The sequence below is a fragment of the Amia ocellicauda genome, chromosome 8 (assembly GCF_036373705.1).
Source record: "Amia ocellicauda isolate fAmiCal2 chromosome 8, fAmiCal2.hap1, whole genome shotgun sequence".
In the NCBI taxonomy this organism is placed as follows: domain Eukaryota; kingdom Metazoa; phylum Chordata; class Actinopteri; order Amiiformes; family Amiidae; genus Amia; species Amia ocellicauda.
Window position 1 is genome coordinate 21,436,422 of NC_089857.1, and position 18,927 is coordinate 21,455,348.

Here is an 18,927-nt window from a genome sequence, read left to right on the forward strand (position 1 = left end):
ACGGGGGCCTCCCGGCTACTTGACCTCCTATTTTGCAGGTCTTTGTTACAAACTACTCCTGCATAGTGGGTAATTGGATTTTATAAGTCTGAATCAAATAATTGGAAGAGCTGGATGTGTCAGAATGCTGCATTATGGTGGTTTGTTATTTGGGAATGTCAGCCTGAGGAGAAATCTTCTCACTGCTAACAATTTCTAGCGATTTAATTCCTGCTTTGTGTCATATGTTTTTGTCTTGTATCACAATTCAATTAATTTAGGATTTACTTATGCTGAAGTTGACCCGTTATTTGTTTATTTGTTTGTCATGAAATAGAATTTTCCAATATAAACTTTTTTTCCCTGCCTTATAATGTCCTCTATTGGTCTTACTGAATCTCTTGGTATACACTGTACAAACACAAACTAGTCTGAATATTAACATGTGGAATCATTCAGAACACAAACCCCTGTGTATTACCCAACCTTTTTTTACATTATTTGTCATTTAGCAGATGCTCTTATCCAGGACAACTTACATTTGTACCCATTTATATAGCTGGGTATTTCACTGGAGCACTGCCCTATGGAGGGTTATGGAGTTTAACTATTATTACCATATTCCTGTATTCCTGTTATAGCCTTTTATGTAGGAATAGGATTCAGGGTGGGTTAGTCAAATACAAGTTTTGGAGAAGAATGTGATGAGTTTAATTTAGGAATCCTGCCTCCTGGCCTTAACGATACTCCACATCTGGACAATGAGCTGACTGCACCTCTGAAGAGGTGGAATTATACATGACACCTCTGGTTATTTGTATGTCACACATCACTGTTAGAGAGACTGAACTCTTCACATATTTGTAAATAATTTAGAAGTGCCTTTCAGAAATTGCAAAAGTGTGTGACCAAAAAGTGACATGTAAAGAAAAAACGGTAACCCTAAGTCACCCTAGTTACAGTGTATTTACATAGTAGGTTAGTAGGTTCTCAGTTACTCATAAGTACAGTGTAATTATTAGGGGTGTAACGATTCTCCAAATCCTCGATTCGATATGACTTTTGATTTTTAGGTCATGATTCGACTACATCTACATTTTTTTCTCAGTGCTGATTACACTGCTGTTAAGACTATTGGCCCTGTTTTATGAATAAAAAACACTTGCTTTTTATTAAAACAACTTTTTTGAAAATACAGTGTAAAAATAACAAAAATTTAGAACATTTAAATTAACACTCAAACTTGAACAACTCTCAAAAATAGAACACTGTTATTGTTGTAAATGTAACATTTTTTGAATTGGTGACAACTATGTCCAGCACTTGTTGCCTATTTTAATATAATTATTTACACCTTGGCATATATTTGGAAATGCACTACAACCAGTGTTTTCAACCACCGAAAAAGGCTGCAGATCCATTGCCATAAACTTTGCTATTGCATTTGTAATTTTTTGGGCACGAGTACAGTTTATTGGTAGTTTGGCTCTAAATGTAGCTGGGATAGTAGGTTGAGTGAATATTTTCTTTGCACTTATATCAATTTCTTTGTGATGCCTCCACATATGACCTGCCATGTTTGATGTGTTACTGGAGGTGGAGTATGACACCTTCATGTAGCAAACACGGCAAACTGTTTTCTTATCAACGACACAGACATTGTTCTCATAACTCGCCAGGAATGCAGAATGTTGCCATACTGCTGATTTCAAAGAAGCAGGGGGCATCTCAAGCTTAATAGTTTCACCTCCTGCTTCCGAAGCAGCCATCTTATTTTCTAGAAAAGCGAATGTTTGCCCACTGCGCCTGCGCCTTGTTTAGTCGCTAGGCAAAGACATGGAGGGTGAGGGGGGAGTAGCAAGTTGGCACGGATCTATTTTGTCAATGACTGCATACAAAAGTAGCTTATTAAAAGTAACGACTCTTCCGAAGTTAAATAAATAATAAGCCTGCAGGTATAGAGCGGTATAGTTGCTTTTAACAGTTTTGTGAGTGCAGTTAGTTTAATGCCAACTCTTTTACATGAACTGTACACGATCAGTTGCATGGATATGGTGGAGGTGGTAACAGCTGGCCACAATCAATGACGTGCAGTCACTTAATTACAGAATCGCGAACTACTTTTAAATTTCGCAGTTCGAAATCGAACCTAATAATTTTAGATTTTCGAACTAGAATTGAAATCGTTACACCCCATTATTATGCATTATTACAATGTACTTAATGTACTTAAAAGCCCAGAGTAGCTCCAAAGGAAGACTCCCAGTGGTCATCCTTACCAGACAATTGTGTACTTGCCTATACCGTTAATCATTTTTACACATTAAGATCATAATTCCACTGTTCTTATGAGTAATTACAAATGTAGTTACTGAGTACCAACTATGTAAATACACTGTAACTGGGAGACTTATTGTAAAGTGTTGCCGAAAAAACTAAACTGAGACCAATTAATTTGAATTTATTAATAGTTTTTTGTGGGGTCAGCCATGGAACCTAAGTAAGTAGGGAAACTAAATTATATGCATTCCACATTCATATAAATTACAGTGCTTTTAAGTGAATGACTCTAAGATAAGACACCGTGAATCCTCTCCATTTCCCTGTTAGTACTGTATAAAAGTTGTGCCTTCTCCTTTTAGCTCAACGTGAAAAATACAAATGCACCCCCCTCCCAGTCCAGCCTATTACCGCAGCACCAGTTGGTGGTACATACCTGAATGGAGAAATAAATTCTGCTTCAGAGCAAAGGTAGGCCAGTGGCAGAGTGCAGACATGCATGCATAACCCTTTCTAGCTGGCCACTTACCTGAGGCCCTGACCCTGAGAGCAAACTAGACAAAGCAACACAGGGAGATGAGTGCGGACAGAGCCGCCCACACTCCCCTCCAGCTTTCCTTACATCGATCAGTTAATAACCTGCATTCATTCTCCGCATTTGTTCTTCGATTCCAAAATCCCGGTTAAGGTCATTTCAGTGCGAATAATATAACTTAAAAAATAAAAAAATGCCCATTTTCTTTGAAATCGCCAATTATACATATACATATCCACTCACACCTGTCAAAGCTAATGGTTGTGTTTTCACAGTGATCTACACAAGCATATGGATCTACATTTAGAATCACTAATGGTATTTCCTTTAACACATTCTGCCAATTTGGAATCACCAATTGTTACTCAACTGGGATCACTGCTGCAACCCCTACTTCCAACTTGCTCTTCTGTTGAAAAGCAGAATATAGTGACTTGAACCAGGATGGGGACAACAGTACAAGATGTTCTGAAACAACAGAGCATTTCCTCTAAAGTCAGATTTATTCAGCAAACAGGTGGAAAGCTTTGAAGCAATCGTGTCAGGATGATAAATCCCAAGATTGCATGATCCTTGTGACGGCTTTTTCCTCTTCCTAACTAAGATATCCCTCCAGTTTTCTTAATCCTTCCCCTCCTTGTGTTACACCTGGCTGGTGTGGGATGAGGACAGGCTTGGAGCGAGAGGGGTTGTGAATGTGAATGGCATGGGCTGATAACAGTGCTTTGTCTAGGCAAGACAAGCCCATATGGCACATGAACTGATTTGTAAAAGTAAATGTGCGCTTGTCATTTCGGAGGCTATCGAAACTTGCTCGTCCTGCAAGTAAGAAAATGACCTTGTGACTTCAAGTGCAGAAGATACCATTTCCCTTTAGGAAGACATAAACTCTCTATTATTATAGAATACATAATTTTAATAAATGCAACAATGGTTTAGATTGGAACATGAGCTCTAGAGGTCACTTCCTAGTGCTTTTGGTATATTTAGGTACTTTTAAGTAAGTTTCCATACCTTCCAATATAAAAAATAAGGTTCTCCATATTGGTAAAAATCATCTTCAACGGTAAATGGGGGTAAATTAACAAATCTTATTCAATCAATTCAGATCCTGACAAGTATGCAAAAGTATTAAGTAATGTATATATTGATATGTTTATATTTAAATGTTAGGCAGTTACCTTCTCATGGGAACAGCAATAAAATCATGTCATGCCTCACTGTGTCTGGATCTAGTGAGCGTCACTGTACGATGAAGGCACAAACATGAGCAATCTCCATTTCCTGGAACACAGTAATTTAATAATTTGGTGATAGGAAAACCTCCTCACACTGCATCGGGAATGGCAGAGAACAGATGGCTGTGATTACTTGGGGAGAACATTAATTATTATTGAAACTTTAATGTACTCTTAATATCAGTCAATCTTTCCACAGTAGTGACGCATACTGTCTGCAGTTACTTTGCACTCTTACCTGCACGTGTCTAGGTGATGTCAGGTCTGAAACCCCAGACAGCCACTCTTGGTTTTCTTCAGCAACACTTTAGACCCCTTTTTAGGATGCGTGGAATCAAGTGACAAACTGGAATGATAAACCTTTGTGCAGTGTTTCCTGTCCTACATTGAGGCATTGCTTTGGAAATCACTTCTGCACATTTGTGTGAAATTTTTGTGAGCTTTTTTGTGAGTTTTATATGCATTCCCACTTCATTTAAACTTTTTAAATGGGACTATAGTGTGAAGTATATTGCATTCAACACATTGTGAAAACGTTGTTTAATAAGTCTACTGTGTAACTTGCTTTTTGTTGTGTGTGTGTGTGATTTACCATGCATTAGTGTCTATTTATAGCTGTAGGGTAGTTTAGAGCAGATGGCCAGCCATTTCCATAGTTACCACCTACCACTTTATAGACCCCTCGCAATATTTGCCTGCAAATATCTTCCCTATATGATCATATTTCAATGACTAATATCCGGGTCTGGGTGGCAGTAATTGTGTGACTGGATAAATAAACTGTAACCTGGGCAGCAGTACAGTGACAGGGCTGTTACTAATTGCACACGGTTTTCTACCCAATGAAGAATGATAGTGTTTTTCGGACCGATAGAACAATCCACAGGAAATGCAAATGATGCAGTAAAATGCAAACGCTGTGTGCAAATTCATGGCTGGTCATTAATAACGAAATCCAGATTTCTCCGTCTGTGTGTTGGATTATGTCTGTCTAATAATGATGTTGATAGCGAGAGAGGACCCTGAGGAATTATTTACATAAGGATTTGCCATCTTTCTTGGCAACTCAACATAGTGGCTGCAGAGTGCCTGAGTCTTAGACAAGCACACTGATCAGAATTGGGCTTTTTCAGATCATGTGACAAACTTTGGAAGGGCCCTTTGTACTATGATATAGGAAGGCGATGGGTAAAGGTGACCCTGAATGGAGCTCTGTTCAAACCGGGGCTGTGTGCTTTCTAGGCTGTGAAAAAAAATCACTTTTTTTTATTTTACTCTCCCTAAAGCAGCTGGTTATAGTAATTGTTTTTGCTGTTTGTTTTGTTTGTGATCAGTGGGAAATCTCATCAGGCTTAGTGTTTTACCTATGGCACATGTTAGGAAGAGATATCGGAGTGGTGGTTTCTGTGCAGCTCAACTAATTAAATGCACGTCTGCAGATGGATTTGATTTTAGTTTAAAACGGGGAGTGCATCAATGTAGGACGCTGCAGCTTTACTGATATAAACAGCACACTACAACTCTGACTGTATATAGTGTTATCTGTTGTGTGTGACCTCCCTGGAAGACATGGCTTTACTGCTTTACAGAGTAATCTCTTGGTATCAGCCTGTAAGAGCAATAAACAAATGAAACAATCCTGGTTATTTTTGTGCACACTTTCTCTTCAGGAAATTCTTAAAATAAATCTATAACTTGCACATTTGTCTGTTAAAAGTTATTTTATATCAAACAAAATGATTCTCTCTCTCAGCTTTGTCAAGATATATACCTAATCACTTTTTCCAATTTCATGTATGTAACTACCTCATTTTGAAGCTTAATGACATAATTTTTATCATTGAAAGTATTCCTAAAAGTTATGTTTAAAGATATATACTTTTAAATAGTTTTATTTGTATCAAGGAATTTTTCGATGGAATCATAAATATTACTTATTATTGATCCTTACTTACAGTCGATCCCAATACTTTTTTCCCCAAAGAAACCTATAGTACTTACCAATTGCATGGATCCAAATTCTTATTAGTATTTACACAATGCTCCAAGGCAACAATAGGCTCTTATGAAAGCAATAATTACAGTCTGTCTTATGTGTTTTTCAATGGATTAATATGGACTCCAAAGGCAGAACCATGTATGTATGGATATAATTGGTTAAATCCCTTGTGAAAAGTGTTCTCCCAAAGGGTTCTCGCAAGGGGCCAGTAAGAACTAGGTCTGTCGAGCAGAAGAAATTTAGCCACAATATGAAGAAACTATGAAAAAGTGGCCTATGGAGACAACTTCTCGATTTTTAAAACTTTTTACAATAAATCTAGTTAAAAAAAATAATAATCTGATAATACTGTAGGAGTTTGTCAGAGTATTTATTAAGATTTATCTTGTATGCTTTTTTTCCCCTGATAAGTGCATTTTATCCAATGTATCCCTTCTAGATTTGGATCAGCACTGGCACTTTCCAAAGTGAAGGTTATAAATTAGAAGCAAGCAGGCCTGTTGTAAAACTACCCAAACTCCTTGGACACTTCAGTGGGCGTATGCGATTTATTCACATGGATTTCAGAAGAGAGATTAGTAACTGTTCTTTGTTATAGCTTGAAACTATAGGAAGCCTCCCCTTTGCAGCGCCATTGGTTGTTCAGGTTTATTTTCCTCTGTGTGTGAGTGTGGTGGCAGTGGGTGTTTTAAATCTTCAATTAGAAAATTTTGAGAAGCTCTAGTTTTTGGCAAACAAGTCCGATGTTTTAGTAATGCCATCACCACTAATTTGTCATTTTGCCCTAGATCTGATTGAACGGTGTGAATTAGCATTCTTGGGAGGAAGCTGATATTTACATGCAGGACTAGCTACACACCTGTTCCTCAAGACAATTGTTAATAAGAGCATTTTGCAAATAGGTTTTAATGCAGTGTTCCTATGGCTGCTGGTTATGACACAGTTGCTCCCTCATGTGAAGACACTTGCCTAAATTGAGTTATATTTAGTCATGTTTATTATGCACTACATACAGTAAGTTAGCACATACAGCACACAGATGTCTACTCTATTACAAAGTAGCATTATAAAATATGTATGCTCAGGTTGCGCTACAGTGTATTTACTTGCGTTACAGATGATCTTGATGAAGTTAACTGATCTGTATAGGTGCATGCTTTTCATATAAGTTCATGGATGTGGAAAAGGAAGCAGAATCCTGAAATGTATCTGACCTTTTTAGCAACCTTAAAGAATCCAAAATGTGCAGACGGCTTGCAGAGCTCTCTGTTAATGTTTTATTTTGGGAATACATGCATGAGCGTTGTGATGTATCAGTTTAATAATTCTCGTGGTGTTAGAATAATTGCATTTTAACCATTTGTCCTGAATGTGGCGATTGAATACATGTACATTTTGGTATAATAATGTAAGTATTTTTTCCATTTAGAATAAATACAGACTAAAATAAAATCTATTAATCAGAATTGGTAATTCTTGTAAAAATGAATTATTTTAAATATAAAATTAATTGTATATAATTGTATGTATTATTTTGTGAATAAAGAGAATATATTTGTGGTCTAGCATTGCTCTAACTCAAGGACAAAGTGGTATTTGCATACTCATACATTTTAATAATTCATTTACAACTAATACTGATTCTGACTGTATACATTATAGAGGGGGGTTTGTGATGTTTCCAGTCTTAATTGTTTTTGTATTTTCTGTCTCTAGACTTAAAGCTTTCACTGTAGAAAGGAAGAATACTGTTCCTGTACTGTTTGAACCCTGAAAAATGGGCGGTAGCTGTACGTAGATACCACTAATGTGATTACATTCAATATTAAAGTCACAGAATGCAAGGCTGTTGATGCATATTGACAGGCATTAAAGATTATAGTTTTTTTTATGGAACTTGGAAGAGGATTTAGATCTGTTCACAAGAGTGAGGAGTTGTTATTTAACCTTTCTTTTTGAGTGTGGTCTTCATGAGAACCTGAACTTTCAGTCTCTGGATTAAAATGTGCAGGAGGCGGGATGTAGTTTGTTATTTTTTTATTAGTTTGCATTTTACTTCATTTATATCTATAAAATGTCAAAATCAGTTTTAATTTGAACAAAATTACTATAATGAATTTGTGTATTTTGCTATAGTTACTTTTATGTATTTCTGAAAAGTATTCTAAAATGAGAATAATCTGTAAGCCTTAAAAATGATCCCAAAGTGACTGAACTGTGCAAAAGCAGAAACAAATATCCTGTTTTCTCTTGAGGTGCCACTTTATTACAGACCTTTTACAATCCTGACTATTGACTACTTCATTAGGCATCATGGCCAAGTCTTTATTGCCTAGCAGAGGCACTGTGTTGCTGACCATGCAGTGCCATTGAGAAAATGACCAAGTACTTGCCCATCTGTGTGTATTTTTAATGTGAGTGTTCAGTGACCCTGGGCTCCTACTCCAGTGGAAGGAATTATACTTCAGTGCCCCTGACTGAGCAGAACAGAGCAGATCCAGGGACTAACCCACTTGTGCACATACCTGCGCATCAGATAGGACCTTGAAGAAACCTTGAAACCTGCAATATTTATTTTTTCACATAAAGCTTTATAAATGTAGTGTTTACATAATAGTACAAAAATATATATAATTAATTTGAACTGTATCAGCCTTTCCCCCTTCACTGTTAAGCGTCGCTCTCCCTGCTGAGCTTCACCTTTTCTACTTTCTACTTGCACCCCTGAGCTCCTCCCTCTCCGAGCTCCACGCACTGCTTGCCCATTCTCTTACCACTCCGCTGCATTCTCGCTGAGCTCCTCATTAGGCTAATTGATATGCATATATTAACTGAAGATGTCTGAGGTCGGAAAAGAAAATATGCAGGTTAAAATGTACATATATATGTATATAATTTGAAAAATTGACAATGGTAAGCTTTAATCTGCAGTAAACTGGAGGTTTGGAATGGTCAATTGGATACAATAGGTTTTGAATATGACAGCATTGATTGATCTCAGAGAAAGGTATTTTAGCCTTTTTCTATGAAGCAGCCATTCGGAACTGAAGTAGCTCTTGTTCAATTGCAGTGTTTTATTAACCCCAATCAACCTCATTGGATCCCTGTAAGATGAGTAAATTGCAATACTTGAGCCATGCAATTCCAGAGAGCTTGCCTCAGCATCGCAGCCCACGGGAGATCAGATGGAATCATTGCTAATCAGCGTTGTGCTGCAGCAGCTCCTGAAGATGTGACTCCAACCGTTCACCTAGAATTAGCATCTTGGCCAGAATTAGAAATCAGGGTATGCTTTCATGCAGACTCATTCACTTTAACACCAAACCTTTGCGCCTACTGACGCCCAATATCCTCTCTGAGATGAAGTTCTGTAAGGGGGCAGTGGATTAAAAATGTCCAATATCTGCAGTTGATCAACATATGCTTGAGACAAGATCTGTAGGTGAGGACAGCTGTTAATTTCCATGTCCATCACTGTTAATGTGATTTTTACCTCTTAGAACTGTGGCCGTTGATTAGCAGATAAATCATCTAAACCGAAAAGCCTGGAACATTGACCTTCCCCCCCCCCCCCCCCCGAGTTATTTTCACTTCCTCTCTTTGCCTGTTCATTTCCACTCACTCATTCGTCTATTTTTTTTCTCCATTAGGATTGTTTCCTCTGTTTCATTCTTCCTTCCTGATCAGGTCAGCTGCCTCAAAAAATACTTGTACTTTCTTTTAGTATTCTACAGACTTGAAGTAATGTTCTAAGAGTACACAATTGGGCCATGGTCGGGTTCAGTAGGATTTAATGAAGTGGTTAAATCTTGCAGGACTCCAATTGAGGTGCAGATGTTTTTTTTAAGAGACCTTTGTCATGTGCAATGGTGAAGAAAACTCCTGAAGAGAAAAGAGGTCAACTGCAGATATGAAGATGAGTCCTGAAATATTTAAATATTAACTTGTAAACACTGGCTTTAGGGTACAGATCTCTGTGGTAGTCGGGCAGTCTGCGTCATGCGGCTATTCTTCACATGCTCAGTACAGATTGTCTCCCCAAACCGCTCATTAGCAGCTGCCTGTGCTCACTGGTAAAAGCCCCGCAAAGTATAGAGTATGTGTGCCAGCTGCCACCCACTGTGCAAGAGTAGTCAAGGGTGACTTATTTAGGTGTTTCTGAAGTAGCATGTCAACGGACCGGCATGGTGAAGAGTAAGTTTCTTTTAGAATGAATAATTCTAAAAGTAAATGTCATTTCATCCTCAGAAGGCTTTTTCAGGTGTTTGGATTGCAATATATTTTACAGTTAATGAGACTAACAGCACTGGCATGTAGTTGTGGGATTGAATTAGTTTGTTAGCCTGATCAGGGTGGGTGGAAAGAGCCCATCAAATTTAGACAAAATTAATATGACTGGTTGGTGTAAAATGTGACTAGTGACGGCTGAATCTTTTCACAAGAGCAGTGGAGCAAGACTCAAATTTAGTGTAGCATAGAAGTGACAGACAGACAACTAGTAGCCTAACACTGCAAACATCACAAATCTGCTGTAAGATTGGCTTTATTCTGCTTTTAACCACTTCGAGCATCTCGGGTTCATATGAGTACAAATACATAACTATTAAAATTGTTAGAATTGCATTGTGTTAATGACAACTGTCTACACTTACCATGTGTGTACTGTGTACATATTTGTCTTGGGGGTTTTGGCCTACTAAACATTTATGATGGATGTTACCTTTCGAATATGATTGCCAAAGAGACTTGGAGAGAAGAAACGCTTTAGATGGTGGCCGTCTCCTTACACAATTTCACATTTGTGGTAAAGGATAGAAGTTTGCACACACGCAGGCTATGAAGATGTTGGTCCGTCACTTTAAATGTACTTGTAGCTGAAGAGCACTATTGATTGTATCCTTGCCCTGCGGTCACTGGAATTGTTTCTTAAGGAAACGAAAACGGTGGCATTTAAAAGGAAAAAAACAAAACAAAAACGTTGCTCCTCTGGGGAGGCTAAAAGCTTCAGTGGGCAGACAAACACTCGAGTCTGACAACATGCTGGAGCTAGTGCCCTGCGGTCTGGGAGAGCATTCGCCGCTCCATCAGGAAACCCGGAGAACAAAACAAGCTCTTTACAAGCGGCTCTGTGGTTAATGTGCATCTGCGCCTCTTGTGTCCTCCCTCACTCCACATATTAGATCATCACCTCTGCACCTCCGGATTCCGGCTTCCTCTCCCCCCCCCCCCCCCCTTCTTTGTCTAGAAAATGCATTCCCGTAATTGCACATTCAGCATTTGTCATTTAAAGGTTATATAATTTCTGAAACAAAACGTACAAATTTGAATAGCTTTTTGATCTAGCTGCAATCGAGAACCCATCTGATATAGTGAAATGGTTTTCTCACAACTCTTTTGCCCTAATAATGAGCTTTCTGTGTGACTGCCAGGTGTGTCAAAGTACAGCATATTGGTGCATTTTTTAGTGAGGCTGCTGATCGGAGTCCAATGCAGAATTGCAGAACTAGCTCCTCAGGATGCGACTACCACAACCCGGTGGAGCAGGTCTGCTTTTTGGGGCTGCAGGTGCTTTAAAGTGCATGTATTTTAGGAAAGCTCTGCTCGGGTTTGTCCATGGAATTGTCATATTCATATAATCCTCAATTTAATATGGCAGTACCCTGTAGATGGTGATGCTGTAACAAATGGAGACCAATCAGTGGTTTCTGATGTGTTATTGAGAGAAGCAGCAGAATTAACCATTAGGCCAAATGTGAGAGATTGGGCTCCAGTCCGTGGGATAATCCTGGCCCTAAATTAATAAACTTCTGGTGAGTTGTCTCCAAGAGTAGTCCCTGGGAGCCTCCTGTTCATATGGGGCTATGAAGGGGTTCAGAGGGTAGGCTAATATCTTTAAGCAAAGACAGCAGATTGACCCCATAGTGCTGTCCCAAAGCTCCTCAGGCAGATAGGAAATGAGAACCCGAATTGCCCTACCTGATCCAGCTTCCCCTCCCTCAGTTGGTCATAAAGCAAAAACCAATGACCTGTGTTCACACATTCCTATGCATTGCACAAGCCTTCCTGAAACAACTGGTTTAATTTGTGCAAGGAACTAACCTTTCATAAAAATAAATAAATCTGTGCTCCAACCAGTGTCTGAGGTGTAAGGAAAGCCTCAATAACTATCCGTAAAAGACCAGAATAACTGAACGCACTTGGAAAGTGTTACCATGCAGAGTAATTTGATGTCCCTTTCAGTAGGCTGATAATATACATAATTAACAAGTGCTAAATTCCTCATTTAAAAGCCGAGTAGCACACTGTGTTTAACAGAGTACGCAGACACACGAGACAAGTGGAAAATCAAGAGCTGTCACTGTATCAGTGTATCCAGAAGCCAGGCATTTAGAGTACCTGTCCTCGCATGTAGGCAACACGACAGTAACTAGCTGATGGTAGTAGCAAATATTATGAGTGGTCCAGTGAACCCATTTTCAAACTTGTATCTCACTGAAAACAAAGAACATTTCTCATCAATGGTGAAAAGTTTTTATTTTATTTTTTATTCCTCAATATAAAAAAAAATCCTCTTCTTTCCAGAGCTATAAACACACACAATACAAATACACCCATGTTCAATAAACTCATGCTTATGATAGCTCCTACACCTGTGGTTCTCGGCCCTGGTACTGGTTGACCCTTGGGTTCTGGTTTTGGTTTCAGGTTTCAATCCTGAGGTGATTCCATCTGTTTTTAAGAGGTTTATCCAGTTAAGCAATTTCAATTCAATGGCGTAATGTAGACCTATTCTTGAATAAAACCCAGAAGACACAGGGGCACTTCAAGACCAGGGTTGTAAAGCTAAATGCCCTCTACTTTCCACTAATGATGAACTACTACTGACTGAAAACAGCCTGGAAATTACACTTCACTGAATATTAGAACTGTATCTTCTGATGGTGGGTCATTCCGGGTGTAAATATAGTACTGTTTCTGCATGTCTGTGTTATTCAGTGTGCATACACTAAATATACAGTATTTTCTAGTAACACCTCAACATTGGTTTCTGTGCATGAAGGTTCAAACTGATCTGTTTTATTATCATTATTATTCTCTTTCTCTCAAGCTCTCACTGAATGTGATGCTTCCTGAATCTGTAAAACTGAAAAAGAAAAACCTCGTAAACCGGCTTCCCCTTAACGTCTCTGAAAAACCGTTGTAGTCCTTATCTGCTATGCTTTGACTCTTCCTGTCTGCCTGAAAGGATGTTGCTGTATGGAGCCACCTGTTTTATTTAACAGATGCGAGATGAAGATGAAATCTTCTTAATTAGCATTTTTCAACACCCAACTATGTTTCCTGACAAAATGTTTAATCTGTTTTATTAATCACATGTTTTTTAAATGTTCTATTGGTACCACTGAAATATTTCCCTTGTCATCCTGTTAAGACAAACTGGAGAAAAACCTACACACACACACTTCTCTGGGACACCTCTCCTGTGCTGTGTGCCGTATGGAGATGCTCAGTACCAGACCTCACAGTCTGAGTAGCTCTCTTATGCATTGCTGATAAAATCTTTCTGCCGTATGAGTGGCGCTGTGAAGAGAGATGCGATAAAGCTACATCAAGCATATGCCTGGCACTTCAAGCACAGTGGGAATCTTTCTGCCTGTTCCTCATCTGTCCCTGTCAGTCTTATTGTGTGAAGTCAATGCAGATTCACTGCTCACATTGGGACCAGGGGGATACAAACAAGTCTGATTGCCCTTGATAGTCACATATGTTTAAGTAATGTCTGGGAAGGCAACTTAATTAATCACTGAAAATGTCTAAATGTCTACTAGCTGACTGATGGGAATGTCCCCCCCTCCCCAAGAACCTCTGTTAGACCTGACCTGACCCTCACCAGAAGGAGAGTATGTAATCCACTCTCTTGCCAAAGCCGAAGGGAAGATTGGATACCCACATGACTGGCAATCAACGAATCCAGGTTCATTGTCAGATTTAAGTGTTAGCAGTGCAACCTTGATCAGAAGCCTGGCTTAGGAATGGTCAGACAGACCAGTATGTGTGTCAGCCCCACAGTGTGGAGGGACAGGATTGGCAGCTCAGTGCAGTTGGCACAGGACATTGCTTGGCTTTCACTGCTTTCTAAAGACAGGAACTGATTAATGAACGGTCAGATCTCATGGCAATTGGGTCATTAGGAGCCGCTCACACAATCCTATGCATATGTACAGTAACTGCTGTGTGGAAATACGTTGCAAACTCTTCTACCCGGACGTTGTAGAGAAACTCGGGGACTGAAAGCATATTGTAATGTATTGTTGCCTGCTGCCGTTTTAACTTGAGGACATGAGGGCAGCAAATCCTGCACAGAACCGCTTGTACTGAAAAATCTGTGGTGATACCAGGCTAAACAAACAGAGGATAAACTTTAGAGGAGGTTTTAATTGTTGGATAACACTGAAGAAAAATAGCTTAATCAGCTAGTTTGTAAGGTTTGTGTGTGCTCACCAGAATGCAGTCTCTACTGGATAATCACCATTATATTTACTGTAACTTTAAACTGTAATACGATTTAAAATTGTTGTCAATTTTCCTTAATATAGCTGCATAATGGTGAGACCTTCCAGCTCCTACCTGCTCTGTGGCATCTGTAGATAGATTTGAGGAAGCAGATTTGGAGGCAATTAAAATAAAGAAATCAGCCTGGTTAGAAATGATAGAGAAATCCATGTATAGCACCTTTTTGCTTTGCTCATCAGGCTTGATTATTTCCTGTCAGATGTTTTTTGGGGATGGAAAAAAGGTAGAGGAAGCTGTCATGAACATTATCTGATCTTAATCCATCAGAGAGATTGTGCAGATTCCTTTTGATATGAACATCAGAAGTCTTCGCTGCCACCGCTGCCAGTGAGAAACGTTATTAGTTGCCCAATCAATGAAAACAATGTGGCTGATGAAACCGCACTCCCTTGGGCAAGACTGTAACAGCCTGGAACAGTAGACTTTGACAGCCACAGGAAGTTTTTTTTTGGATGAGTTTTTGTCTGTCAGAAATGTCATTTTTTCTTTTTTCTCTCTCTGGAGCTTATGTCATACAATATTGTATTTTTTGGAATGATTAGGATAACAGCATGAAATTACAGGCAGATTGTGCAGTACTTTACAATGTTTTATTCATTCTTCATGGGTTTTCATGACTGATGCTTAGCTGTGGGATTTGATTCGCTGGGCGTTTGCTGTACTCTTGATGCCTCAGTGTGTGAATTGAGCAGGTCTGGACCTGGTTCATGTGAAGTATTTTCTAATAATTATGTGACAAAATTCATTCTGCTTGTTGCCGCTTTCTAATGTGACCTAAGACACTGTGCCCAGGAATATACAATGAACCAGCTTCATATTGGGCTCCTCATTTGGACCAAAACAGAAAACCAATCAATTGAATTGACCACACACAAGATGTTGCACTCTGAACCACATAACTAGTGGCCTTTATGGATCAGTTGTAGGGACTTGACAAAAGTGTGGAGGCAGCTGACAAGCAAGTGTGCTATTGGCATTTGCAGCCGTTCAAAGCTGTAAAGACGGGAGATGGTCTTGTCTGGATCCAGTGCTCCCGTACAGAGCTTGAGGAGTTGAATATTAACTAAGCTATTTAAAATTGAAGAGTTGTGTTACAGGAATAGAAAGAGAGATGATGTAATGGTGTACAGAAAAGATGCTCTGGCTCTTTTCAGTCTCCATTTCTGAATGGACAAGTCCAGACAGGACCCTTCTCTTGCAGCTGGTTTCCGAGTGGGGCTCTCGAGTGGGTAACCAGCACTGGCAGTCATCAAACATTTACTCCACTGGGCTCAGGCCTCTTCCCTGTTAGAATAAATGATTTACAGAGCTGAAAGCTTTTCTTTAAGGCTCTAGGTGGTTAGGAGGCTTGTGCGGTCTCTGTTGGCTGGTGTCAGCGAGGAAAAGGATATTGCTAACAAATTTAAGGTGGCATAGAGCCAGACTCTGGAAAAGCCTCGTCTGATAAGTTGTTTCCACCCCTCATGAATCTAATCAGCCACTGCATTGAAATTGATAAAATCATTAGTAAGAGGCTTGGGGTGTCATTTTTGTATGTATTAAAATATATATTGAAATCCATACATTTATTTTATAGATTGAAAACCTATGATGAGGTTAATTTCTGCAATATATTTTCAACCTGTAAAATACATATAGATTACAGACTAAAATATATATTTGAAATATATCCCATACAATTTTGGCAATTGTGGCATACAACGTATCAGCTTCACACATTTCTACCATCACAATACATACACACACAAACATATAGTTGTTGCATATGGGGTGTGAAGGCTGACTGGCCTCATCAGATGTCTGCCTCATAGGGTTAACTTTGGACAGTGAGTATAATCAGGAGTATAATCAGGCTAATCTTCTCCAGATCTCAGGAAAGGCTGAGAGAACTCGTATCTCAATCTTTGTTTTAGCAATCTATCGGGTCAGGCCCATATCTTAACCAGGCAATCTGTTCCTCGTCTCTAACCATTTTTCTTTCTCTTTTCTTTCAGTCAAGAAAGCCAAGCTCCATGGACCCCCAGGTAAGATAAAAAACGGTTTCGCTTTTGAATGACTTATATATAATAGTGTAGAACTCGCAGAGACTGATTTTTGTGAGATACTGCTATGGCTTGCAGACAGTCATTACCTATCAAGAGTCCCTCAGGGCTTGGCAAAAAGCATGGGACACATTAATTGTCATAACTGTTCTTCATCATTTTCACATAGGGATTGAAGTTAATTAAAAGAGGTAGCCTGAACTTTTATAAGCTGCTCAGTCCAGGTGCTCAGGTTACAGCAAATACATCTCTTGCTCTGGAAAGATTTGTTTTGCTGGAGCAAACGGAACACAATATCAGATACATTTAATAAGACATTAAGATAAAAAATGTAATAACAGGTCTGATGTGGGTTATCTTGCTCCTTTAAAGTGAAATTCTGTGTGTAAATCACAATTAACCAAATGGGATTCCCCGTCTCGGCAACCATGGCAGCGGGACTCTCTAGTGAGTTTGTGTTTTCTGTTGAGTTTTATGGAGTTTGCAGCACTTTTCCCTCCCCTCAAGTGACATAAACATTTCTGACTGTCAGAAAACAAGTCAGGGTGTGTAGAAGCTGTTAAATATGCAGATTAGCCTTTCAAATTCGGTGAAATAGCATTTTGTTTAGGCATGTGCTTGTTAGCTGAAATGCAGTTGGCCATGTCAATGTGGAGAACAGTGTCTTGGACTTGGACCTAACAGATACCACAAGATGCAGTATGAAAGGGATAGGGACAAACATGAATACAGACATAGCTGGAAATCAAGCAATTTTGTGCTTAGTGGAAGGAGAGAGAGAGTGTGTGATTGTATGTATCAGTTTTGTTCCCATGATCATCTTCCTACTTTATATTTGAGAGCCCAAACTAAAGTAATATGAATAGGAACTTGTTAATGTCGAGGAGTCTCATTCTGAAAGCTGGTAGGATGTTATAAATAGTGGAGCCGTAGCAGTTAGAGCATATTTCATTGTTGATTGGCGCTGGCCTACTTTTTTCCCGTATAGACAAATGTTAAAATATTTAGAGTAACACTTCACATTCTCTTCCGTCTGAGCAATGCTGTACTTTCCTCAGATACAATCCCATGGTGGATGACATGGAAATACCCATCTCTTCTGTTGTAGCACACTTGATACCAATACAAAAAAGAACTTGTTCACATAAATCATTGCATTTCACTTTGTGTTGACCCTTTCTGTACACCTATTTTGGAACACTTCTCCACACGGAGGAATACAAATGTATTGTTGCTGGTATCACATATTTCCTTTTGCTGCTACAATATGTATGGCTATAAGACTTAATAATACCATATAATTTAATACACAGTAAGTAGCCATTTGTGGAAGGTAGAATTAAATGGGATGTGGCCCTACTAAAAAAAGACTTGAGCACCAGTTTCAGAGGTGTTTAATTCTGTTACTTTGTGTTTTGTGCTGGATGGCTTGGTCCTACTGCTGGCACTGTCTGGGGCCATTAGAGACAAAGCACAGTAATTCGCTTGAGCCCAGTCTGCAATTACATTAGTCAGACTGGCCAAGGCAGCTGGCAGCATATTTGTACAAACTGTCTTGTACTAGATATTCTTGTTTTGTTTTGTATGGTGCAAAAAGGTACTATAGTCATTTATTAAGGGTTACTACTGCTATTAATATTAGATTAACGATATTAACGGCTTTAATCAGTTAAAGTTAATGAGACATAGTGTGTGCTGTCTTGGTATTGTAAGCTGTATATTCACATTTTGCACTTTCGTGGCATTTAAATTTTCCTAACTTTTCTGATGAGATTTTACCACACATTTGAACAGAAAATTAACAAATACACCTTTATTTTGCATTAGGCATTAGTGAACCATTTGCCATTAGTGAACAATGATATTATCTGTTGAATATGATTTCATCACCTGAGCTCTTGGAGTTAAGTTGGTTTCTTGCAGCTGGATTTGCCTGCTGTGAAACCTGCCAGGCAGTAGGTTTTTGAGGATTATAATCACAGTATTAAAGCAAATTAAATACCAATTCTAATTGCTGTTTCTGGTGGATTTTCAAGCTTTCATTATAATTATAGCACTATTAAGAAGTGGCTTACTTAATCTTGTGTGAAATATATGTTTTTTTAAGCAATAGTTAGGTGCCATTATGTTTGAGGTGGTACTTCTACAGAATCAAATCAATGTTTATTTTTATTGTTCTGCTACAGGGCTGGATCATTGCTAGTTTTTTAAAACTGCAACCTTCTCTTTGCTAATGAAAAGTAAGATCTGTAAACAGCCTTTTCTTACAAACAAACAGAA

The 18,927-nt window shown here is 38.8% G+C and overlaps 1 protein-coding gene across 3 annotated transcripts in view; it reads left to right on the forward strand.

The window, feature by feature from the left end:
• Positions 1–18,927, forward strand: part of unc13bb (unc-13 homolog Bb (C. elegans)) — a 191,330-nt gene that overhangs the window by 13,379 nt on the left and 159,024 nt on the right. For all 3 annotated transcript variants that reach the window (XM_066710678.1, XM_066710679.1, XM_066710680.1), the window contains exon 2: positions 16,600–16,629. In XM_066710678.1, coding sequence (XP_066566775.1) covers positions 16,600–16,629 — 30 coding nt within the window. The remainder of the gene's footprint in view (positions 1–16,599; positions 16,630–18,927) is intronic.